Source organism: Calliopsis andreniformis, unplaced genomic scaffold (assembly GCF_051401765.1).
Source record: "Calliopsis andreniformis isolate RMS-2024a unplaced genomic scaffold, iyCalAndr_principal scaffold0022, whole genome shotgun sequence".
NCBI classification, from domain to species: Eukaryota; Metazoa; Arthropoda; class Insecta; order Hymenoptera; family Andrenidae; genus Calliopsis; species Calliopsis andreniformis.
In genome coordinates, this window is record NW_027480432.1 from 11,618,726 (window position 1) to 11,645,856 (window position 27,131).

Here is a 27,131-nt window from a genome sequence, read left to right on the forward strand (position 1 = left end):
ATAAATGCTGGTAAAACTCTGGAAACAGTTTACGAGACGAAGTACAGGATTTGGATATTTTTTAGCATAAAAATGACAAGCTGCATAAGTTTTCTTGTTGGTAAGACCATACAAAAAGTGCATATTTACTACTTCCACATTTCAATAATAAGCAGATATTATCAACAAGATGAGAACGTTTATCATACTGGATGAACAGAAGATTTGGCTCTATTTGTGTTTATACATAAAATAGGCTTTTTGATATTAACCTCTCAACGACAGATTTTTGCTTGGAAAAGCATTGTGTAAACGGAAATAAAAATTGCACCATTAGAAAGCATACGTTTTCTAAATGATTCATACATGTTTTATGATGCATGAAGAATTATTTAAAAGAACTTTCCTAAATGACCCTCTATGGTCCATCTAGTATGGTCCATTTTATACATATTTGAAAATGATGTAGAAAAAGATGGGAGTCCGCACGAAATACGGATCCCGTCGCTAAGAGGTTAGTAGACTATAATCTTATGTTGATAACCTTGGAAATATATACTTTTAAACGAATTCCTCCGTTGACATCCTCTATTGGTTTTTTAATACAAAAATATTAATTTTATATCGAAGGAATTGCTATGGGGAATCTACGTTGATTAAACATTTCTTATCCCTCTTGGTATGTAGGTAGCTTCAGCCCTTAAAGGCTCAAACAATGTACAGTATCTATGTTCAGATGAACATATAATAGTCGCTATAACAATGCACAGAATAAACTCATTCGTCTGCATTACACTTAAAATGAAATAAAAAGTGATACCATTAACAGTCAAGAAAGCTACGTCACGATACGATCATGAACAAAAATTTTGTTGACAGCTAATCTGTGATTGTATAATCATAATTGTATAATTGTATAGAAATATAAATAAAGACATGATATTCAGTCAATGTTTTTATTATTTACAGCTAGTGACAACGAATTTAGATTTTTAGAATATTATTATGCAGGTATAATGTATTATAACTGATCACATTAGAAGGGAAAACAATATAACGCTTAAAGTAATAGGTATTTTGATCAAAATAAAGGTATTAATATACCTGAATTAAATTATCTAATCTTCTGTACTGTATAGTCAATTCGTTTTCAATGTATTTTCTAATAATTTAACATAAAATATAATCTGTTTTCAGTTTCTGTACTTATTTTATTCCATTTTGATAAGAGTACCTATATCACAATATACAGAGTGAGTTAACGAGAACTGTTAGCTAAAATAACTCTAATAAAAAAGATCCAGTGGTTGTAACATACAATATTTTAAATGAAATATATTGCATTTGAGAGGACTCGATCAGATTATCTTATATTTCCTATTTATATTCAATAACAATACATTTTTTAATGCTCGCCTGTAGTCAATAAGAAGATGAATTTAATAACTTCTAATAAGGCGAGCCTGAGTTGACCTTGAACTTAAAATTAGTTTGAATAGTGCGGCATGTCATTTAAATGTTATCTGTGAGTAGAACATACCATATCAGTAGTTTTAAGGTAAGACGCCATACATGAATTACATTTTCACGAAATTCAAGTTAAGACCTTAATTATGGCCTAAAATCTAGGATTCATATTTGCAGAAAAAGGTAACATGGTGCAAAAAGAATTTTTTCACTTAGAAATAAAGGTTTAAGATGTCACAAGTTCATAGGACAGTGCTGAAGTTAAAAACTTTAATTGTCCATAGTCATGGAAGTCTTTCTGCCTTACAATCAACATAATATAGGTAACTGTTGGACTCAACGTGCTAAACGCACGTCGCATCGCATCATTCTTATTCGCTTTTGCTTCAAGCAAAGGTACATATCGCACATCAAAAAACGCAATTTTCAAATTATTACTACATTAATTCAGTAAATATATCATTATTCATTATGAAAATTTTAGTAACTCAACTTTGAAATTGTAGAATTTATTTAAAAAACTCTTTAAAACAAATTACAAGTTATTTAAATAGTGATAAAAAAATCGTCTATAGAAAATAACGTATAGCTATTCTTCAGCCTATTCGAACTATTCAAGTAAGATCATTTTTAGTAAATAAAACTACTCTTTATATCAATATTAATTTTGTAACTAATTTTCTTCTAAATTCATAAATAGTTTTTTGCTTCTCCTAAAGAATGCACTTCTTTGAGTTATACCACTTTTGAAATACACGTGCAATATCGTATTTTAGCTTCAAAATCGTGGCTATATATCTCTACAGATCCAATGACGAACACGAATCATGGACTTATAGAAAGATAAAATTATATCTAATCGTTTTTAATAGAAAACAACACTTATTTACATTTTACAAAATTGTCATATTATACTCGTGTAAATTGTGATAACCTAATTGGCTAATCGGACATTTCACCCGATGCAAATGCATGCAATTATCGTGAGTACATAAAACGTAAATTGGTTCCCTATTTAAGAGTGCTGTAGACAGCAGCCTCTCTGCATCGTCTAACAGCCACAGATCTCTTCTTTTGCTATTTGCTGATTTCGTTGCCAACAGACGTTATATTTTCACCCCAAGCTTAACAAAAGACTCCAAATAAGCAATAAGCATTATTCCTGAATAGATCTTCCTTCTTATGTAATTATACATAATACTACTATTAAACATTTATCATCGTCTGGAGGAACAGATCACAAGATATCCTTCATCTTCTTGTTGAACTTGACCGAGTTTCACTGTTCACCAGGAAACGGGGCAAGGTATGTAAAGTGGACAGCATTCATCCTTGAACATTGAATCAGCATGTAACATGATTAGGTCATTAACGCCCTAACCAAGTTAGCATAGTGCGAGGGACTTCGCTCGCCACGGTTACTCCGACCGTACGTTCGCACGTTCGTTCATAAAGCCGATACCGTGAAACAACCAAGACGGACGCGAACTTGCACATCGATGCAGTCACCTCAACTACCTAATGAATCTGAGATTTGTTGGAGCTCTGTGTTTGTATTGCAGATCTCATTATTGCTTTTTATGCCACAATGACTTTATTGTGATGAGGTTCAGATTAAAAGCAAAGTTTGAAGTTGTCTGTTTAAAAAAATCCTTAAGCAAATACTTCAGACGACGGCATTGATCATACTAGAAGTAATGAACTATTGATGTAATTCTAATTTCTTTATAGAAAATGGAACTGTTTAATTTATGATATAAATGCAAAGTCGATATTTTAAAATAGAAATAATAATAAATTATTGTTCCACGATGAACTATTGTATCTCGAAATCTTTTTGTGTTATACAGAGCATTCGACAACAGGTGTCAGAAGTTGTAAGGCATGATTCTACGTTTCAAAATAGAACCAAATTCAAGAATAACAAAGTTGTATTTGAGGTTTTGTTTCTGAGTTATTAATTATTGAGAAACTCCTAAAATTCGTCTGAAATGTGTCTTACTTGTAACTTATGCGACTGACTTTACTGTGTCTGATTAGCGATCTTATTCTACTTTTGGCGAGATTAGCTGAGTCTGGGAGGTTAATAGAATAAGACAGAAGAGTAGGTCTAATAAGACACATTTCAAGTGCGTTTTAAGAATTTTCTCAACAATTAATAGCTCGCAAATGAAACCTGAAACACAATTTCGTCTATTTTTATTTTCGTCTTATTTTAGCATGTAGAATCATACCTTAAAATTTCTGACATGTGTCATCGAACATCCTGTGTATGTTTATATATGTATACAGGCTTACGAATACTAGTCCCAAATACTATCAGTTTCTGAAATATTCTAATCTTCCTGGAATCATTTTAAAGAATGACTTCTCTATTTTCACATCCCTAAGTTGGATTTCCACCATGAAGTTTGCACACTAGGAAGCAGATGGAAAAGTGAAAATAGTCTTTCCTTAAAAAACTGTCAAAATTCAGACGGCGGTAATTATACAAAGGAGGAGCCACCTCATCGATTTTTATGCAATTCAAGTATGCTGTATAATAAAACTTAATATTCTGAATAACTTACTCCTATATATGTAATCGTTGCTTGGGCTTAGTTTCTGAGATATTAGAAAACGAACTTTCCTTAAATGAGGGTGCGAATTCTTTAGCAAATGGCGAAAAAATGATGCGTAATTTGAAACATACCTACTAAGTTTCAGCATTACATGAACCTTTGGAAGCGATCGACAAATAAGGCCTACAATATCTGCAGATTATCTACGAAATGTATACAATAATATCCAAATAGTCGAAAATATCCTTTTTCAATGCTAATAAATTCTAATTTAACCTTTCGTGGGCACATCGGGACCATTTTGTTCGCAGTGAATTCCAATTATTTTGTAAACTTCTTGCGAATTTTCATTTTTCCTAACCAATCTCAGAAGCATTACTCAAGTACTAATGATAGATACATTAAAATACATATTTTTAAGTGTGCGACAATTTTTTCAGATTTTTTGAAAGCATAAAACAGTAAGAAAATAGTCACGGACAAAATGGACCCAGTGTGTCCACGAAAAGTGCGAAAATCAAGTGTGCTCGCGAAGGATTAAACTATTCTCAAGGGAATAAATCCCTAAATCCTAGAACTAAATTTCTTTATATAATACCGTTAAAAATATTCCGAATTATTTCACATTTATAGTTATCTTCACTAGGAAGGCAAAGGTTTTAATTATTCTCCAGTATGGAACCCTTGTATAAACATTCATTACATGCTTGACCTATGTAAGAGGAAACAGTGATGGATAGACTGCAGATTTTTATGCAATTTTGTATTATTATAAACACAGTTACAGAAATAGAGCTTGAATAAAAATTTGCTTTATCTTTCGCATTCTATAATTTGTACTCCATTTTTTAAATTTTCACCGCCTTAAATATTGTTTACATTCCATAACTTTTTACACATTCCAGATTTTCATAAATGCATAAAACTCTGCATTCTAGCGATGAAAATGATTTAGCGACGCTGTTAAAGGAGATACTAAAAAGCAACTAAGAACTTATCATTAAGTACTTTAACACCTTGAATGTGTACCTACAGGGTGTAAAGAATACACATTTAAACACTATAAGGAGAACTTAGATGGAATACAAAATATTATATGATATAGTGCCTGATCTGTCTTAATTTAATAGTATAGTAATATTATAATAAGTTTACAGTATAATTTTCGGACGGAGAATAATGAAAACTTATCTACAGCTTGTCCATCTTACAGTGTCGAGCTGACTCAAATATTAGTTCATTACTTATAATACCATATTTTTGCATGGAAACAGCTTATTTCTATTAATTTTCATTAGAAAAAATAGGATACCCTAGCTTTTTACAGTTAAAAGTTCGAATCAGGTACACGTTTAGACTTAGATGAGTACAAATTGAAAAAAAAGGTATAGTGACACTGGAAAAGGAACTTGAAAGTATTTATTCTTCCGTAAATCAGATTTGTCGTGATGTTTCTGCCGTTTTCATAAAAAATCAGTCTTTGTTGGACTTTCTCTCATCGCATCGATATTCCGCAAAAAACTAATCAAATCTTATTTTGATTTGGTAGTTATATCTCAAAATTGGGCACAGATGTAGGAAATCAGTATTATCACGTAATGGTACTGATGTCGACAAATGCTAATTCTAGTATTCTTCGCCTAATGACTCCTTTTTCGAAGTTTAATAATCGCAATAGTGACATAGAAGGTGCATGAGCTAAGGTCTAATGCTTAGAGTACAATAAAACTCTAAAAGCTCTAAACTGGGCTAAGCATTAGCAAGTGTAAATTATATAAATCATTTTTCTATACATATAAGTAATTTTATTAATTCAAAGTGCAATAAGAAATGCGGAACTAGACATTTTTTATTGCTAGAGCTCAGTTCAATTCTTATTTTTCTCATCTAACAAAAGCCATGAGCAGATCAATAAGTTATATCAATAAATGTTATCCTTCCATATTTAAAGACATTATAGTTACCATTACATCAAGGTTTCTGGTTAGCATATATCTACAAACATCTTGGTTGTTTGAAACGTTATAAAAATTAAGTCGTAAACGATTTGGTAAAGTGTATGATAATATACAGGGTTGTTCCAGTAAAAATAGCATCTTGATTATCTTAGAAACAATAAAAGCAACAGAAAATTTTGTTAATCAAAAATTATTTTCAATCACATCGTTTTTTTATAGATAAAGTCGCTAAGATACATGAAAGTCATTTTTGGTGCTTTTTAATGGCATCCTATGCTTTTCTGTTTATCAACTGATAGCAGCTCTCGAGACCAATACAAATACCTATAACACAATTCTGCATAACTTTGACTTCCTTGTTCTTCTTCTGGTGAAGAAGAAGTATTCTACTGATTTCGCTACGTCTGACATGACTAGAGCACATCGACAGTAAAATAAATCCCAAGTCAGATACAATTCACATGTATTTTAGGCATTTTCTCAACATTGAATGACGCCAAACCTGTCAATGACAGGTGACCTGACAAATGACACCTGAATTTCACTTTGGCATATAGTCCTTAAAACTCCTTAAAATTTCTGAAATCTGTTGTCGAATACTCTGCATAGGAAGATATATTGATTTTCTTCACTTATTGAAGATATATTGAAGTTAAATGTTAATATGAATAATTTTCTCCTTATTTGTTAGCTATGACATAAGTTACGTTTAATGATATTTTCACTTACAGGTGCAGAAGGAGCTTTCAAGAAGTTAAAGCCAGATCCTTGTGCTTCGAGTCCTCACATTGGTCATACTCCTACAACCGCCAGTTGTCCAACACCTGCTCGACGACGACATAGGACTACCTTTACACAGGTTTGTGTTTCAATCTAGTTATGAATTTTTAATCTGTATGAGTCCGTTTTATTTTCTAGCGGTTAAAAATATTGAATCATTAAGTACGAATAATAATTAAGCAATTCAGATTAGCGGACTCTTACATTATCTCTTATATAAATATATTGTTAGTTAGATAACCTACAATTAATTGTACTCATTCTTTCCAAGTCTGTGTTTAGTCGAAATGAGGATACTTCTGTTATGCAAGTGTGTTTTTCACGTAGATGTAAAGGGTGGTGTAAAAGTTATTTTCTGATTTATTTTCCTTACAACATTCATTAATTGTGAGAAAACTAAAGGAAACCATCTATCAGATTTAATTTTTGAAAATTAATGTAAAATACCTGCAGGAATAAATCTTTTTTTCTACAGTAATTAGACGTATTTCTAATGGTAATTTATAGAAGTTACAAGATATATCAGTTAGTAACCTTTGCACGATCCTGTACATATTTGTAGAGACTCATTGATTTAATATTTTTGAAGAAAACACATACAGTATATCCAGGTAAATGTAGACACTAGATATACACTTAATTATTTCTTCAGGTATTCCAAACATGAAGGAATCATTTAGGTAACAGCTATTTCATTTTGCAAGGACATTATAGAAAAGAATTTTAAACAGTTTTTATTATGTTCATCCTTTTATATGTCTAAAAACGTGTTAAATAAGCTATGCACATAATGTGTACTACTGTTCAATAACATTCATAATATTTGCATGGATATTAATGACAAAAGACAGTGATGCTTAGCCTAATCGCACATGACTGACAGTTGACAATTTTTCATTCATAAACAACAATTTTGTTGGTTCTAAAGGCTGATTACAGACTGAATAATTCTTATTTTTCTGGTTAATGGATAAGAAGACAGTCGATATATGAAAGCATATAATCGAGTATACAATTCTGTTAAGTCTGTAATCAGCCTTTAAAATCGACAAAATTGTTGTCCAACAATTGTGGGTCGTTTGCGCCTAGGATTAGAGTTCGATATTTTCGCTACTATTTGCACAAATATTTGAAAAATTGTTAATATCAAAAGTATGAAGTTACTTGGGATGGCATAGGCAGTGTTAGGATTAATACCGCGTAGACATTATCGATATCTGATCTGGTATCGAATTCGAGCAGTATCAAAAACAGAAATATGGATACTTTCTCAGTATCTACATAAAAGTATATTTGTTTGATATTTCTACGAAAATATTGATTCCTGCTTGATACTTCTACTAAAATATCAGTAGCGATTTATTTAATTACATGACAAAAACAGAATGTATAGCAACGAAATAGAAATGAATAACGTTACAGAAGTATTTATTAATAATGTTTTGTTAATATTAAGAGATATTGAGTGTTTGTAAATTACTAAATGTTATTTAGAAAAAGTAGCTATGCTATTAAACAATTATAATATCTTGAAGACTGGACAAATAAGATCTTAAGAAAAAGTCTGCTTTGATACAATCCGTTTGAAGTAATATTAGATACATGTCACTGTTTCAGTGAATCATATAAGTACCAAGGTAGCAACGATACCTTTCTTAAAAATCTGTCGAGTATTAATTTGGTGTAGTACTAATTTGATATCACGTCCAGAAGTATCGGTGTCGCAATTTGATATTTTAGGTACTTGGTATTAATGTGATATCAATACCTTTCGATACTTCCCACTAACGACGAGTACTCTAGAATCAAATTGTTTCAATGTCAGCAACAGTATCGGTATCGATCCGATCACTAGAAAAAAAAGCAAAAAGAGTACTTTGCAAGCTGCGCATAGTCCTGTCTATGACCATTTTTATCTCGAGCCGACGCCCACTCGGTCAGCTATTTCTACTCTATTAACAATGGCAATTTGATTGAGGCTACACTACCGGTACATCCAAATATAACTTTCTTCCTAGGAATGCATACCGTTTTTATAGTGTCCAAATTGTTATAACATAATTTCTCTATTAACAATGGAAATTTAATCATTCAGGTATCAAACAGTCAATCACCTATCAAAACAAAAGAATGCACTAGCGTATCCGACTCTAAATTATACTAGAACCAGTATTTCCTCCAATGACGACTAGATATGTATAGATATCATTTAAAAATATATAATATTTGTAACGTACCACGATTTTCGGTACGCCTTATACATATAAGATGGATAATTGACAATCATTTTGCCTTCAGATAAATGACAATCATTTCTCCTACAATGTTTTTATCAATACTATTTCAATGACTCCAAGTTTCGCCGATACTATGCATTCACGACACTTTGAAATCATCGACATTGTTTTTATCGACTTCGAATTCCGTCGACGGTATGTTCTAACCGACATATCACGTTAAAATCATCCATGATTTTCATTGACGTTCATGTTTATACATTTCTGTACATTTCGACCATTAATAGAAATTTTTGGTTTTTCTCGGTTTGATAAAATTATTTCTACCACCTGTTCAACAGTTTGGTTTGTCGAATTCATTGTGTATATTATGCAAAGAAATTAATATGAATGTACTAGGTCAAAAAGTATTTATATTAACATATATTACATATACTAGCACATAACGTGTAATTCGTCGCTGCTGAAAGTCAATACCGATGAAATAACATCAACAAAAACAATACTGTATGTAATGGTTATGACAAACCTATATCGGCAAACACGAATTTGATGTCAGCGAAATGTGCGTCGACGAAATTCGAAATTCGAAGTCGATAAAAATAATGTCGGTGATTTCAATGTGATGGTGCATGCGTACAATCAGTGAAACTCTATGTTAGCGAAATGGTGTCGAGGAATACATTGTTGGAGAAATAATTGTCGACAATTTGCAGGTAGCCCTATTCAGAAGATAATTATTACAAGATATAGGGTAAACGCTCCAGTTGAGACATTTAGTAATCATTTATAATTTCTTGAATAATTGGAAGTGATTTTTAAGTTATTTCGCAATATTTGTATCCAGGAACTGATTCTTTGTATTTGTGTATATTTCTGAATTTTCTTTTCGAAAAATCGTTGAATGACATATAAATATTAATTATAATGCAAAATAAAATGCTAGTCTCACTTATCAGATAGTATTATGAACTTTTATAAAAAAAGTAAATGATTTAATACTTTTAACATATGTAAGTTTCTATAATGTAACTCAATGGAATTATACTTTCATTGATCTTTCTTTCTTATCACTTCTTACCACTGACTATGATAAAAAGTGGCAAATTATTATAGTATTTTTCATTTGCACGCATAAATAAAAATTTTTGTTTTATTTTAGCAATTACAATAATTTTATTTCTACTTCCATTTTTTTCTATTTAAAAAATAAATTCACTTATCGAAAACTGCAAAGTAACTGGGCCGTTTAAAATATCTGTCGCGATACAGATTTTCGTCATTCTCTGAGGTCTGGTCCGCCGTCGGCGATTTTGTATTCACCCGGCCGACGAAACATACAGAAACAAAGCATAGTATTCACACGGCAACTGCAGTATTGCTTAGCTTGCTCATCACAGTATCACATAGAGAACTATTTAGCATGGAGAGTGGTACGTTCGCTAATGATAAATTTATTACGGTAATACAAAGTTTTCTTCGAATACCACATGAAAACGAGACAGTAACCTGGAACAAGAAGGGAAACATTAAAATAAACTACAGTAAATTTATACGTGTGATCATCACGACAAGGCACGTCACGACTTAAGAAATAAAACTAAATAATGTAACATTGAACACAGGACTATGTGAAATATTTAGGTACGCTTGAAATTGACAATTGATAAGAAGCTCGCGCGGAAACATTTGACGAAAAGAAAACAAGCTGACCTTAAAATGAGAAAGCTGTACTGGATCCTTGGATGGAAGTCTTCGTCAACATTACAGAACAAATTTCTAGTGTATAAGATTGCTATTATCCCGACTTGGATATACGGTATCCAACTGTGAGGTTGGATCATTCAGAGACTGTAGAATGAAACTTTTAGAACAATAACATCAGCTCTATAGTTTATCAGTAACGAAACATTGCACGAAGATCTTTGAGTAAAATACGTACACGAATTAGTAGGTACAACAATTCATTACATCTCGTAAACATAAGCTAAACAATCATCCCAAAGAACTAGTAGCTTCACATAAAATTACAAAAGGAAAGCCAGAAAACTAAGAAGAACGAAACCATTAAATCATTCTAATTGTTAGTCTTTAATATAATGTAGCACGGAAGGAACATCGCTGGCCTCGAATAGGCTAGTTGTAGATGTAATATTAAATAAATAAAAAATAGCATATGAAAAGCTTTCCTTTATCAGTTATAACATTAATCAGATAAACTTAATATTTCCTACTCGTTTTCTTTTAGTAGGTGTTTTCTGTAAAAACCCCATGCATGTTCTTAAGCGGACCATACAAGTGTAGAAACACCTTGCGTTGCAAGTATTGACTCAGCGATGAATTTAAATTTTAGGTCAATGGCTCACCTGACACAGAAACATCACAGTGACATTTTAACATCGTATGAGCCAATGACTTAAACCCTCTGCTTGAGTTAATACTTGCATTGCAACATGTTTCAGCATCTGTAGGTTGCTTTAGGAAAGTCTTGATGAAAGGAACGTGTGTTTTACAGATACGAAGATATTAAAGTAAATGCCCCAGTAGCCAACCATGTCTCGATACCTGAACACTAATGCTAATTTCCTTTAATTTTAAGCTTAAATTCTAATGAATCTAGTAAACAACTAAAAATCATATAATAGTATACTCAGCTACAGAGACGTTACAAATAAAATACTGCAACATGCATTTTTAAGTTGTCCACTTACTAGAACATTTGACATCTTAAGCGTTCGAGTATGAGGATATTTATCTTAACTGAAAAACAAACGATCAACACCTATCTGGTGTAAGTCAGCAGATGAAAGAATTGCGTGGTTAGTTAATTGTAGCGAAATAAATCAGCCTACTTGGACACAATAGTAGACTCGGATCACACACATTTTCCTTATTGGCCGAATAGGTCGTATCTAGTATAATCAGTATCTGTAGTATTGCGTGACAAAGGTGGGGATGGGCGGAGCGAACGGTTTACTCCCTTTGCCACTGTGCCGCTCCGACTGCCAACTTACCAACCGTACACTATAAGCATTGTTCGAGTTCGGAAAAGAAGTCTCCTGAAAAACATTGCTTCTAATGCGTTTCACGAAACTTCTTTCAAGATGTTAATAGTAGGTACTTGCATTTCTGCAGTCAGATTGCAAAACTGATACGTTGTGAATTTCTAATATTTTAGTACAGTGATTCTAAAGTTACGTGGACCAGTAAATAAATATGTCATAAACATGTCATAAATTGCCACTTTGTTTTATTTAAACTACGTGGTATACAAATATCATCTTTTGCAAATTGGTAGATCTCATTTAGATACACTTGGAAAAGTACTTATTTACATATCTCAATTTTGGAAAACAAGTGACAAATATTAGGTTCTGCCATTTGACTACAGGTTTTTCGCTATATGAAAAGTTCCTGACAATCTTCGAGAAAGTGATGGCTTCACTTTGAATTTTATATTTATTATTTCTATTGTTAACAATATTTTTATTGTAATATATACTTTAATATATACCTACTTCGGAGAACCAACCTCGCGAAAGACTGAGTCAGGACTCAAATGACCCATCGTCGGTTTACGAAGGTTAATCCGAATTCTTTCATATCGTATTTCAATATTCTGTAATGTAGTTTATATCAATTTATTACAACTTTCGAAATGTCTTGCAGGAGCAGTTGGCAGAACTGGAATCGGCATTCGCAAAATCACATTACCCAGATATATACTGCAGGGAAGAATTGGCGAGGTCCACCAAATTGAATGAAGCAAGAATTCAGGTGAGTGCATTGTAAATTTTATTTGGAAAATAGATTTACACTATATTTTACAAACAAATTTTACACAAATAAACAAGTACAGTAACAACATTTATTTTACTCTATTACGTGTACATGTACAATGTATCATGTTCCTCACTGTAAGTCATGTACATTTTTTTCTAAAAAAAATTTAGAAATTCTTTCTAAGCGATTATATTAAGTTACTATACAAGTAGAATTTGCTAACAATTTTCGACAGGCTGATGAAAATCAGTATGTAAACTCTCAACGAAATCTGCTCTTTCCTTTGATAAAATTACACGAATAGTGTTGATACAATTTCAATTTGGTTTCAATAAGTAATTCTCGGCATTGAAGTACGAAGTACATATAAATATTTTCTTATTATTTAATTTTACGAGTAAAAATGTACAGATATTATCTGGAAATGTCATCGCAAGACTTGTCATTTTTTTACCAATTGATACGTTTTTACCTACACATCTAAACCAAAAACTGGACCACATTTTTTTATTGTCTTTATACGTAATTCAATAATGTATTTACATAATCTGAGGTATGCAATATTAATGCGCTATGAGCTTATTATTATGCTCACAATCCTACTTTCTTTTAAATGATCTCTCATATTGTATAAAATTGTTGTTAATAATCAGTCATATGGTTATATGGAGCAAATACTTCATCGATGAAATGAATTTAAACATTAATTTTAACGATTCGATAAGTACCTGCGTCAATTAAAAATGCCAACACCTAGTTTGTTGAATGACATTGTGATGGTTATTGTGAGTTATATTACTAGTACCATGTATAATTAATCCCATAAATTAAAATTAAAAAGTACAAAGTTTATATAGAATAAATGATAAATAATAATCAAGGTAGGTAAAAACGCTTGTGAAAGGCGTATAAACGTAATTTTTGCGTCATAAACTCGTTAGTACTACATTATTTGAAATAGTTCTGTACATGTAATGAAACAAAGTAATTCATCAATGCATACATGTAGTTCAAAAAGGCAGATTCTATTCTTTGTAAGTGAGTTGTAAGCTCCTAGCAAGTTAACTCTGTAGATTCTACAGATTTTCAAAATTGATTTTCTCCTAATTCAAACTTTGTCTAATAAATCATAATCCTGTAAGTTCTATTTACTTTTGTAAAAAGCTACACTTTCCCCACTTGCAAATTAATTGGAATTTATTATTTTCGTAAACTAATGTAAAAAATCTTGCATATAATATCTTTCTCAGTAGAATATTTAGAGTAATAATATCTTTCTCGGTAGATTTATTTAAGAAAGTACTTTACGTAGGTACTTGGAAAATCGCCATTCGCCTTTATAGTACAATAATTAAAAACAAAGAAAATGAACACCTAAAAATATAAAACATCATAGAAAATAACTGTTAAGTTAACTTATTATAAATATGGATCTATTATATTTTCGATTTGCAATATTTACAGATTAATGCTTGCTTTTCTTATTCGTAGCATAGTATTTCTTAGGTAAAGAAATTTTCGGTAACATCTTGGATCATTATACCGGTTTGTAAAATTACTTTCCAATAAGTTTTAAGGAAAGAAGTGAAAGGATCTTTGAAAAACGAAAGGTGCCTAGTACACAATTTAATGAAAGAGTATTTTGCATATTGCTTTAATAGAAAAGTTAACTTTGAAATTTGCAATATTATTTACTTTGTTACTTGGATACTTTTTAAAGTTACAAATGTATGCTCTGTGAATCTATTTTTTATCCTGACTCATGTTGTAATTGAATCAAAGACGCACGTAGGGTGACGAAATGAAATTACGAGCGCAAATGTCGATCCAAGACACCCCATGTCTTTCAGGGGTTGCAAAATCGATCAGAAAGTATAAAGACGAGACCTTTCAAATAAAGCTCTGTGATATACACATCAAAGTTGTAAATTCAAAAACATTAACTAAATGTTGTCAATGACAACAACCAGTTGTTCCATATTTGGAAGAGAAGCATTTATAATTATTGAGTAAAATTTTATAAAGGGAACCTTAAAGACAGTACTTTTAAAGATTCATGTTATGCAATAGAGCTCAGCGAAAATAATGTTCGTTTATAGCTCTGACTGATGAATTAGTTTTCAAAATTCGATAATTATATACAAATTAAAAGCATTATTCAGTTTACCAGAAATCGATTATTTAAGGGGTTACATCCACCTAAAAATCCGCAGAAAATTTACGAGTTCGAGAATTTAAACAAAAGTATTAGTGGAAATGATGCCAACTGTTTATCTATTGAAAAATACATCTTCTATATAGTTATGTTATCTTAAATTTTTATAAAGAAATATTATTAACTAAAAAAGATATTACCATCTGTAGAAGATGTGTTTATTTTGCTGGTGGACATTCCCTAGCATAAACGCCACATCTGAAAGCAAAAAACCAAATGAACATTAAAACTAGATAAACTTTAGAAATCCTCGACAATATCACTTTTTTAAATTTTAGTTTCAATTCTTCAATAACTAAAGAGAAAGACAGATTTTTCCATCGAAATTCCATATTTCAACTTCACACGGGCGTCATTTTGTAACAAAATACAAAATGAAAATTTGGAGATCGTCAGGGATTTCTAAACATTATTTATTTGTAATATCCATTCAGTTTTTAATTTCAGATACTTACATCGTTTAAGCTGGGGAATGTTCACCAACACGCGCTTAAAAAATTTCGGCAATATTTTCTTTAGTTGATAATATTTTTTCATGAAAATGTTCGATAATACAGCTAAGTAAGAGACGTCTTTCAGTGAAAACACATTTGGCATCACTTCCACTCATAGTTTCCTTTCTCACAAATTCTCAAACTTGTAAGTTTCTTGCGGGTCTCGAGGTGGATGTAACCCCACAGTGACACTTATTGTTAACCAGGAATTGATTTATCGATTGCAATATTTAGAAACGAAATGATGTGACCGATACTAATAACATAGTAACATTTTCCATTGAAATTTCGAAAAACGAGGACGATGCCATTTTGTGAAAAGTTAAAACTGTCGAGAGAAGGGATGGAACAGATTCGAGAGTAGTAGCGTGGTTTTTAACGACGTTAAAGAAGGATGGATAGGGAGAGTACATAGCTCGGTACACCATTCGTGTTACGTCTGTACGCAACATAGCTAAGCCCCAGAATTCTGAGCGGTACATATTAAAACAGTCGCCACTGCGTTTCGTTCTTTTGATATATAATGCAGGATGGTGTTGTTTGAGTTAAAAGCCCGAGAACCACGGCGACTTAACCCTGTTAAACTGTGATGCCAAGTAAAACGCGGTTTGCTTTTACTCGCTGGTTATAATTCATGCACAAAGTGTCCAGGTAGGAAGTGACTTCACCAGTGTGGCAGAGACTTTCGAACACGTTCATTTCATTCTCAAGTACAAAAGTAATACGTTGCTTTCGATGTTTTTACCTGTTACCTTCTGAACGTTTCTATGCGATTTCGCTCGAATCAATTCGTTAGTTTGATCAATGTGAAAATATGAAGAAACTTTGATCTTCCAAAGTCTTTACTCATTGTCAGAAATAACATACTTATTCAAATATCACTATATTTTATACAAATAATTTTTATCAGTCAGTTAACAATAATAAATTTCTTCAAAAAGTGCACTTTGAAATGACAGCGTTTTGTTATAAAATTTTGATTTTTAAAGGTGTTAAATCACCGAATGCTTAATTTCGTTGAAATGTAAATACTAAATATGCATTAAATTATCTCATGTGGGACCAAATGAAACAGTTTAACGTGGAGTTAAATGGAATACGTAAAGAATCTAAAAAGGGACACGCTTTTTTTTACATAATTATTCTCCCTTATAACTATTAGATTATAGAATAAAATTTGGATTATAATCCTAACTTCCGAAAAACTTAATGTTATATATGAAAAATTTATTTAATGTAACGAATGTTAAGAGTGTCTCAATGAGACTTGTAAGGGTGAAAAGGAGGATCTTAGATACAATTTTTGTGTGACCTCATAGAACAACAAACTAAATACATTAATTTGAACTTTTTATTGTAGTTCTATATTTATATTCAGATATCTCCATTAATGTTTTTATATATGAAACTTATACTTGTAGCACTTAGGTATAAGTTAACAGGTTTTAATTCACAAAATTAAAAATTTTGTACCTTAATATAGTTTTTAATTGATGTACTATTTTACTCGATTATTTAAGAGGAACGAATATTTCAATTTAAATTCACTTCTAGAAAATCCTGCTTTTCTTCTTTGCTGAATATTTTTCTTAAGATATAGTTTCATTTTCTTGAAAGTAGAATGTTTAATTATTTTTTGAGACATTTGTGGGCACCATATGTTCAAAAAACATGTACAGACAGTATTTTAGAACAAGATAGCTATTTAATATCAAATCTCAAAGATGATAACCTGTGAAAATAAACAATAAGTAAATGTAAATAGGTACTTTCTTAAAGCTTACCTATTAGGCTGGTTTTATGTTTATTTGTTTCTTTTGTTAGATAATATAAGATATGTAGCAAGTACCACAGATTGAGTGCAGAAACAGTTATACATTTAAATTTAAAGATATATTTCAAAACTAAGTTATAAACTTTTATTACCCCATCTTGGTAAAACGTGTTACTTATACCTATCTAATAGTTTGGTGATTTTAGAGTTGAGAGAAAAAAATGTTTCATTTGTTTCGTTGCCTTAGATAGTTCTCTGCGTAAGAATTTGATATTAAAAATTAATAATATTTTTGAGACCTGTCAAAAAATTTAGCATAAGTTTACTGTATAATTATGTCGATTTAATTTCTTCGTCACACCTATGCATGTACTTATACAAACAGATATTTAGTAGTAGATATAAAGATATGTCAAAACAGGAAATTACAGAACTTTAATATTTATCCAAGAGACAAGATTTACGTAGAGTAAGAGTTGCAAACAGAAAAAAGATAAAAACATAGCTGTAGGGATCTCGAGTTCCCTTATATATTTTTCCTTCCGTCTTCCCTATCTTCTCCTTATCTTACCCCTCGTCTCGCAGGGAAAAAAGAACCTCGATAAGACCAAAACATTTCAGATCTAGGGTGGAGAAAATTCAATTTAAAATGGCGGCTCAGATATAATGGCAGCGTCCGGTACAGCATCATTCCCCATCTTTCTTCCCCAACTGATCACAACTTTGTCATCACGTTCCCTACTTACTATCTCCCTTTCATTCGGTGTCGCGCTGTTCATGTACTGTCATCATTTATAATATATAATCCTATAATTATAAATACTGTGTTAGAAACCTACCCTCAAAGATCGAACGTGTAATAAGAATAATTGAAATTTTTCAGAAAAATATATCAATATTACAGAATACATATTATCACTTTAATATCTACATTTCAAATCAATTTTTGGTATGAAGAATTTAACATGGAGTAATTTACTCTAAAAAACAAACCTCTTTGAAAAACTGAAATTCTATAGTAGGTTTATTACGACGAAAAGTAATTTCACGTACACATTAAAATTCTAAGGAATTCAATATTTACATGAAAGATTCCAATTATTTTTGCTACACGTTTAATCTTTGCGGGTGGGTCTTACCTTTCAAACCGAATATCCACAGATATAAGAAAAACACGTGTTGCATAGTTTTTGGAGTACTACACATACGCGAAATAAAAAAATATTGGAAGGGGACAGTTACTTAGTGGCATTAATATTATTGTTGTAATTTTTATTATTCACGTTGTACATTATGCAACCAAGTCTTGAGTCAGCTATTTCATCTACTTTTCTAACCTCAATACAAGAATCGCAAATTTCTGTATCGAGCTGAATTCAGCCTTTGTTGAAGGATAAATAACAAAAATATTAACCTTACTTTAATTTCAGTAAATGTAAAAAATATTGGCATTAGGTTTCTTTTAGTTTTTATTATTTAAAGGTACTTTTACTGTGTAAAATATAATATATAATACATAATACAACAATGTCTACATGATTAATAGTAGGGAAATTTGATAGACACCTACCTTGCTGTTATAATTTTAGATATTTAGCCAGTGGTATTAAAACTGTAAACCTATTAGTTTGTAATGATTCTTTATTTAACATTTTATATAAAAGTAGCGTAATTTAAAAGGGCAATAAATATGCTTCAAAGTTCCTTAAATAGGTACTTGAGTAGCATTTGTATTTTAAAGTTATAGTGGGTACATTTGCAAATTGAAAAAATAAAACGTGCATCCAAGTAGAATCCCTATGCTAATTTGTTAATATCATATACAATGTATTTTCGGGAATCAAAAATTATAGAAAAACTGCCGAAAACGAATTGAATGGATAAAGGAAGCCTTCAAGGTAACGATAATAATAAAAAAAGGGTAACGCCGTGGTAAGAGAATAATTCTCGAATCGCCGCACAAGAAATCCCATTATGTCGAGGAAAAAGAAAGGTGAATCTGAGCCCCGATATTAAGTTAGCTAAGTTTTCATTCGACCTTTTTACTTCGATTCGGCTTCGATCGAAGCCTACCTGCTGGGCGTTTGACGAGAAAATCGACTTCCGATCTAGGAGGAAATAAGAGAATTTATGAAAGGTATAAAAACCGTCGATGTAAGTTTTCAGGTTTAATATGATGTTCAAGAATTTTTTGAGTTATACACGAAGGAAACAGAATTATTCTTTTCTTTTTCATTATAATATATTTTCTGTTCTATTATTTTATAAAATATTTCGTCTATATGCAATTTTTAAAGGAAGAATAGCTTTCAATGATTGCTTTATTAAAGTATATTGAATTTATAAATGAGACGATATTCAGTGAATTATTTATATTATTCAAGACGAAGCATTTAAAAGGTACAGTTATTTAACATTATGTTTTTGTGTAATATAACGAATTTAATTTTTAGTTTGACATAAATGAATTCACAAGTAAACTGTGAATATATTGTATTCTTTATTATCATGAAAATTAGAAACATAGTCGAAGATTAAACGCTTTGAAAATTTTTATTTACAATTTTTAAATATAATAATAGAATTTTAAATGTAATGACAATAAAGCTAACTTCATTTGATGATAGATATTATTTGAAACAAGTATTATGCGGACAATTTTAGGCTTTTATAATTCGACTTCTAGATTTTTTATTATTTACGGTTTCCAGGCACAAACTAAACTGAATACGTTGAAATTTCATCCCAATGGTTCTTTTTTAGCTATTTATCTAGTTTCTTAACTATACTATTTGCGAAATGTTTTACGTTTATTCTCAAAAAATTAAAATAAAAACATGCAATTATAATCTCCAAATATTTAGTAAACATGCATGTACAAATAAAAGTAGAGTATACAGGGTGTTCGACCATAGATGCCAAAAATTTTAAGAATTTTAATTTTATGTGTCAGAATAAGACGAAAATCAAGTACATGTATGAAAATTGTGATTCAGAGTTATTAATGAATGTAAAAACGCCTAAAATACGCGTTATATTCTATTAGCTTCGTTGTGTCTAGTCAATGCACACTAGCAGCAGAGTAAATTCCAAGTCAGTCTCAAACGAAGTCCGAAATACAACTTTGCCATTCTTAATATATTTATTAATATTAATATACTACCTTTTGTCAAACAGTCTGTATATGTCACAATCATTAATAATAAAGAGGATGGAACGTTTGTAGACTTATAGATGTATATACATATGTTTAGTTAGAGAATATAAGATTTATAATCGTGTCTCTTACGTTATTATTGTCTTATACGTACTTGCAAAGAGGAAAGGAGATATTGCAGACAGAAATTGAAATCAGAAAGCGAAGAATAGGAGAAGAAACATCCATACCTTCCTCTAGAAAATAATCCATTTTCTGTCTGCATCGTGGGTTAGCTATTAGAGTGCAAAATGTTCCTTCAGGCATAGGTTCGGTCGAGGAGTTTTCTTGGTCGTCGTCCTCAAAGTAGCAGACATTTTGAGCTGTTCTCCCCTTGAGAGGTATTTTTGCTATCCTATCTCTTCGCTATACTACATATATTCCTACCTCCAAGCTAGAACGTTGTCGGAGGGTGAAAGCGAGGGTTGGAGAGTACAGTTATTGAATTAAGTAGGAACTCTTAGCTTTCCACTTCTTGTAGGATGTGCACGCCTTAAGGGACATGCGTAAGCATGTTCTCAGAAAGCTCTTTCGGAGTACTTGAAAAGAAAAGGTTTTGTTGACTTTTATCATATTTTTCGTACAATAGGTACTCCGCCTGTAATTGATAATGCTTATAAAGACATATATTTTCAATGTATTTTCAAAGCACGAACGAGTTTTAGCTTCCACGGATAAAATTAATGAGAGTCAAGTATCGATAGTGAGTACATTCGATCGTTTAGGTAGTTTATAACACTATTTGTAAATAGATATAGATACTATTTACTCGTATATTGAACAGAAGCCTTAGAATATCCATCGCCATTAAATAATAATTGTTAGATATCATTGCCTTGAAGATCAAGTAACTCAAACCGATTCAAATTGTTAACTTCAAATCAAGCAGCTTGAATGCAAGGAAGCCATTCAAACACTCAAACAGACTCAATTTTTTGAATTTTCTTCGAATATTCGAGCTACTTGATACATCACTTGGACAATCGAGTACTTGAGTTGATTCGAACATGTTCTAGATGATTTGAATTTCAAATACGAGAAATATTCAGGACTTCATACTGCAGACTTCTGAATTCGGACAGCATTAATAAATTTGATGATTGAAGTATTAAAACTGTTTCTTTTTACAATGCTAAAGTATTATTCAAAAAACAGTTATGTTTCTGAAATCAATCACGTTGCCTCCGCTTCTTACGCAAATTTTATTGCATTTTATACTTAAATATGTGAAGTATTAATCTAAACAATGTTATCAAATTCAGTTAATTTGAAATAATTATTTCTGCAGATGATTTCTTTTGCGTTTTAACAAAAACATGTAACTTTACAATATCAGAGAAGTATCTATCTATATATTCGAATAAACTGATTTATATTATTCTTTAAATTACTAATATCAAATGGTTATATCGTAAATAATGGAATACCATAGAAAAGAATAGACAAAAACAGAGAAAGTAAGAGAGGAAATTCGATCGACTCACCCTTGCATTGCCTACTTCTGCAATGGCGTGCGCGCGCGCAACACACAGAAAGAGAGAGATAGAGGGAAAGAGGTGGGGTGTAGAGTAGAAATGTCGATAAAACGTGTTGGCCAATGAGGAAGCTTGGTTTGACGTCATAGTCATGGCATTGGCCAATCAAGACCGACCAGTAACGTCACCATTAGAGTGGAAATAAGCCGACCCTAGCCAGAAGTGAGGCTTTTCTCCCCTGTATGGGGGGGTGGTAGTGGTGGAAGAGGAGGAGGGTGTGGATGTTACTAGAAAAGAGGGGTTGGTTGGTAGGAAATAATAAGAACCGTGAAGAAGGGGGAAATACGAACGAGAATACAGGGAAAGAGATGGAGGCGGTTCAGAGATTCTGTGTAGATACTGCAGAATCGTGGGTGACAATTCAGGCAACCCTAATTCAGGCAATATCGGTTCCCGCGAAACAATAAATATTACCTGATGTAAAATGGCGATGGACAACCTATTGTTTTATTTCGGCAGGTTCAAAAGTTGGTAATCCAAATGAAATGTCTCTGTCTTGTACAAGTAATAGATACATTCCAATAAACAACAGTAGAAGTTGAACATTTTGCGTAATGGTTTTCAAAGCTATATAAATATGTTCAATGAGTGTTGTACCTTTCGAAAATCCAGTATAATGTTACTTTTTTCACGAGAAAACAAATTACCTATATGTCGACTAATTTAGTAGTATCATTAGACGCAATGAAATTAAAACAGATGAATAAGACGTCACGAAAATCTATATACATACAGCGTAATACAATAATATTAACCACCATTAATATCTCCGTTATTTTTATAGATATGGAAGAGAATTTGTCACACAAAAGCTGTATGGCATGGAGGATGCCATAGTATGATATTGATAATTTTTTTTATAGGTAGAGGGCTTTCGGAGTTCCGGAGGTCATCTTCTTTTTTAAATGGCATGCTATACTTTTTATTCATAGTATCATTTACGCATACAGACGTTATCAGAACGCGAGCTGGAAGAGTCAGTCCCTGATAGTGTTAACTAAGGTCGCTCCGTGTGTCACAATAGTAAAATATGTAGCAGGTATTTAGACGATTTCAATTATCATTGTCTTGGCCTGTTATCTATTACTGAATAATCTTGTTTTGGAGGTCATTGAAATCGTCTAAATATTCACTATTTTATTAGGAATAAAAAAATATAGTATGCAATTTAAGAAAGTGGAGGTAACCTCCAAAACTCCGACACTCTTCTAGCGATAAGAAAAGTATTGCTGTCGAATTATGACCCCCTACATGATATATAACTTTTATTTGACAAGTTTCTCCATATCTTTAAAAATGATGAAAATACTTATGGAGATCAAGGTTACTGCTTAAATAACTTGTACATAATCCGTACGTATGCATGTACTAACACCTTTATACCGATACCCAAGCAAATATAAAATTTGTATCAGATATTCAATGTCACTCTTAAACGTAACAGGTATTTAAATTTGTCTTTATTGTATCAACAGGTCTGGTTTCAAAATAGAAGAGCAAAATACCGGAAGCAGGAAAAGCAGCTCCAGAAAGCTTTGACTCCAATTCCTGCCTGCCAAGGTGCTATGATGAGGAATATTTACCCTGGTGCTAGCAGAGGTTATCAGCCTTATCCTCATCCACACAATAGCATAAATGGAATAAATCGCTATCCTCAAGTAAGTTTTAATTCCAAATTTAATATAAGTGTAAAGAAGCAACCTTTTACGGAACTATTAGTACTGTTCTATCTGCAATCTACAAGATACATTAAGAAAGAATATACATTAAGTCATATAAGATTCTTTTAAAAGAATATATTTTTCTTCATTATTCATGTTAAAGGGGCTGAAAATCACCCTCAAAATTAGATGTGAAATAAGTAGGTACGTGACCTAATATCTCAGATCTGTTATAAAACATTACTAAATGCGAAGAACAATATTTTATCCGAAAAATCAACAAAAATATAGATATTATTTTCCACTATATTGTTTAAGCAAATAGATATCTTTAAAAACCACAAAGTTTTAAAAAATATGTAATCGTCCAGTTTACATTTTTTACCAATACCAAATATTTTCTAAGATACTAGGTCACATATATTTTACAGTTCGGGAGCATTTTTCATCACTTCAACAGGAAAATAGCAAGCAAAAAGGACACATGTCGAATATTTAAAGCTAATTCACAAATCTGCGGAGTATCATAAAAATCAGATATTTACCCCTTGGGAAGCTACCTTCGGCATTCGCGGTACCAAAATACCTATTCATTCTATTCGTTTTTCCCCATCGAATTTCTTTCGTCTTTATTCAACTAAAATCTAAATATCTACTTGTATTATTAATTAATTTCTGTTAAGAACACGGCAGTCACTTGTTCTACAAGATGTGAAATCTAGTTTAATTGATCAATTGTTGTCAAGTATTGATGCCTTACTTGATGCCTACCTATTGATGTAGAAACAAAACAATTGATGAGTTGTTAAGAATTAACAATTAACAAGGATAATCAGCTAGATTTACAAACTGTAATAATTAGATTTGTGTCTACATGCTTAGATATGTGCATACATATATTAGTATTACAAAGGCATGTTGCATTTTTAAAGTGCAGTGTTGTTTGATGCTAAGTGATAATCAACAAAGAAAGAATCAATCGTGTAGTAATTATTGTTTAAGAAATCAGTTATTATGATATTAAGTGAAAAACTTTTTCTAGTGAGAAAGGGAAAACTTATTACCTTGGAAACAAAATGAAATATCATAAAAATCTTCGAGAATAAAATGAGAAATTTGGACATCAGTAGGAAAGGAATCTTCCAACAAAGGCAGTTAAAAATTTGAAAAGCAAAAAGTGAATCTTAGCAAAAGTAAAAGATTATCGATTAATATATAATAATATCACTAACAAATACCATGGACTTGTTGCTGCATTATTAAAGCATTATTAAAGATATAATGCTGTCATTAGTTACAATTTAAAAGATGCCCATCTGATCAGGGATAATGAAGTAAAATTAATTTTTGAAAAATTATAAATTGTAGCTAGAGATGAAGGAAATATTGAACAGTTTTTTGCAAGCAATTTATGATATACTCCTTTTAAGCAACGTTGTAATTAGCAAAGCATTACACTTATCGGAGAATATAGTGGATCGGTGAATGCAGAGTATGATAAAATTACTTTTAATCTCAGCAAAACTGTATTGTTTTGGAAAAAAAGTCTAAAAAGACCTTCGGTATACAAAAAAACAATTTCCTGATTTTTAAATTTCGAAGACCAAATCACGATAATGCTCGGTGGAAATGTTGCTGAAGATTCTAAATTAACGTGTCTCTTAATTTGTTGTTCTGAAAATCGAAGAACATTTAAAAATGTTACTAAAAAGACTCTGCCTAAAATATGGACATAAAATTGCAAAGCCTAGGTTACGATACCTGTTTTTAAAGTGTGGATGTGTAATCACTTCATTGCTAAGGTTATACATGATTATTGTTTCTAAAATTTACCATTTCAAACATTCTTATTATTGGATAATGCTTTAGCATTAATTTCCTTATAAAAAACAATATCAATTCATAAGTAAAAATAGCTTTGTTTACCTCCAAAAAGGCCAAGTTTGATTTAATCTATGAATCAAAGGGTGAAAAAATATTAAAAGCTTATTTAGATCCTTATAATAAAAAACTAAAGATACCACTTAATTGGAAATGCATAAAATGCACTTCAAATAAAATTCTCTAACATAATTTTAACTACAAACTATATCTCAGACGACTACTGTATAACGTTAACAAATACCGATGAAAGTAACATTATTAACTAATATTAATCAGTACAAATAAAGAAGTGTATTCCATGCACTTCCACTAATGTGAAAGCGTCTAAATATTTATGCTCGGTAGTGTACATATGCATATAGTTATAATGTTAATAGAGGTACATATTATTCATTTGCTGCAACAGTGACATACCTTTAAAATCATAATTTTAATGAAGATATAACTTCATTTCACGTAAACAACTCGGATTTTGAATACAAATATCAGAAAAACAGTTATTTTTTTAGAATTTTATGAAATATACAACATGCAACATGTACTATAGCCACCTCAGCTTACGTTGTTTTCGATTTACTATGTCGCTTACTTCAGAACTAATTAGTAGACAAGGTTAGGGGATCACTCTATTAAATTTCAATTTCGCAATAACTTAGAATTTTTATTTTTGTGTACAATTGAAACAAAATGCCTCTCAAAACGCGTTTAATAAATCGTGTTATATTAACTTATGAACACTCAAAATGGAGCGTCATAAATGTGTGGAATAACTTCATCGGAATCATTAAAATTTAAATAGTTGCATAATTATCCGCGTTTCAATCAGAAGTAAAAATTTCGAGTAAGTGTCAAGTTTACACATAGGTTGCTACAAATCCAGTAACCGATGTCTCTTCGCGAATGAATTCGATGCGTTTCTCGTTAATGATTTTAACCGAGGTATTAAATTGAAGTGCACCTGAGCGTACGTCCGGCGCATCGCTATCGGTCGATGTACCTAAATTGCATTTCGACTGATTAGTTGGGTCGGACGGATTACCGAATGCCTACCAGTTTAATTAAGCCAATAATTCGTCGAGCGTGCCGGTTTGCCAAATAAAAACGCTTTGAAATTCCTTTAATCGATCTTCGAAACCGCGGTTGAAATTTCACTGTGACAAGATTATCGAACAATATTCGCTACATCTTCATTGTCTTGGTTGTTTAATAAAATGTCTAGCACAACGTAACAAGAGGCTCATGTAACAATTGAATATTTAAATGGAGCTATTTGGACCTTCTTGGTTTTCTTTTAGTTGCGCATATTATTCAGTGACACTGTAATAAGAATAACAAGGAAGCTAAGTTAGATAAATCTAAGTAGTAAAGTTCATTAATGTTACAAGAATTTTGTCCTTGACTTCTGTGTATATTGAACAAATAGGCACGCCATATGAAATTTATCTTGTCTTGAGAAATTTATCTCTATAGTTAATTTTTTACCTGCTTTACCAAATTAACTACTTATAATAAAATAGCATAATCGTAATTTACTAAATTGTAATTGTAAATTCTTGGACATTGTTAGAATATAAGAAAAAATAAATATGAATTATCTATACGACACA

General features: G+C 31.3%; 1 protein-coding gene across 1 annotated transcript in view; it reads left to right on the forward strand.

The window, feature by feature from the left end:
- Window positions 1–27,131, forward strand: part of LOC143187006 (homeobox protein unc-42) — a 52,029-nt gene that overhangs the window by 11,747 nt on the left and 13,151 nt on the right. Inside the window, exons 2-4 of the mRNA XM_076390924.1 lie at window positions 6,697–6,824; window positions 12,652–12,759; window positions 23,455–23,637. Of these exons, the coding sequence (XP_076247039.1) occupies window positions 6,697–6,824; window positions 12,652–12,759; window positions 23,455–23,637 (419 nt within the window). The remainder of the gene's footprint in view (window positions 1–6,696; window positions 6,825–12,651; window positions 12,760–23,454; window positions 23,638–27,131) is intronic.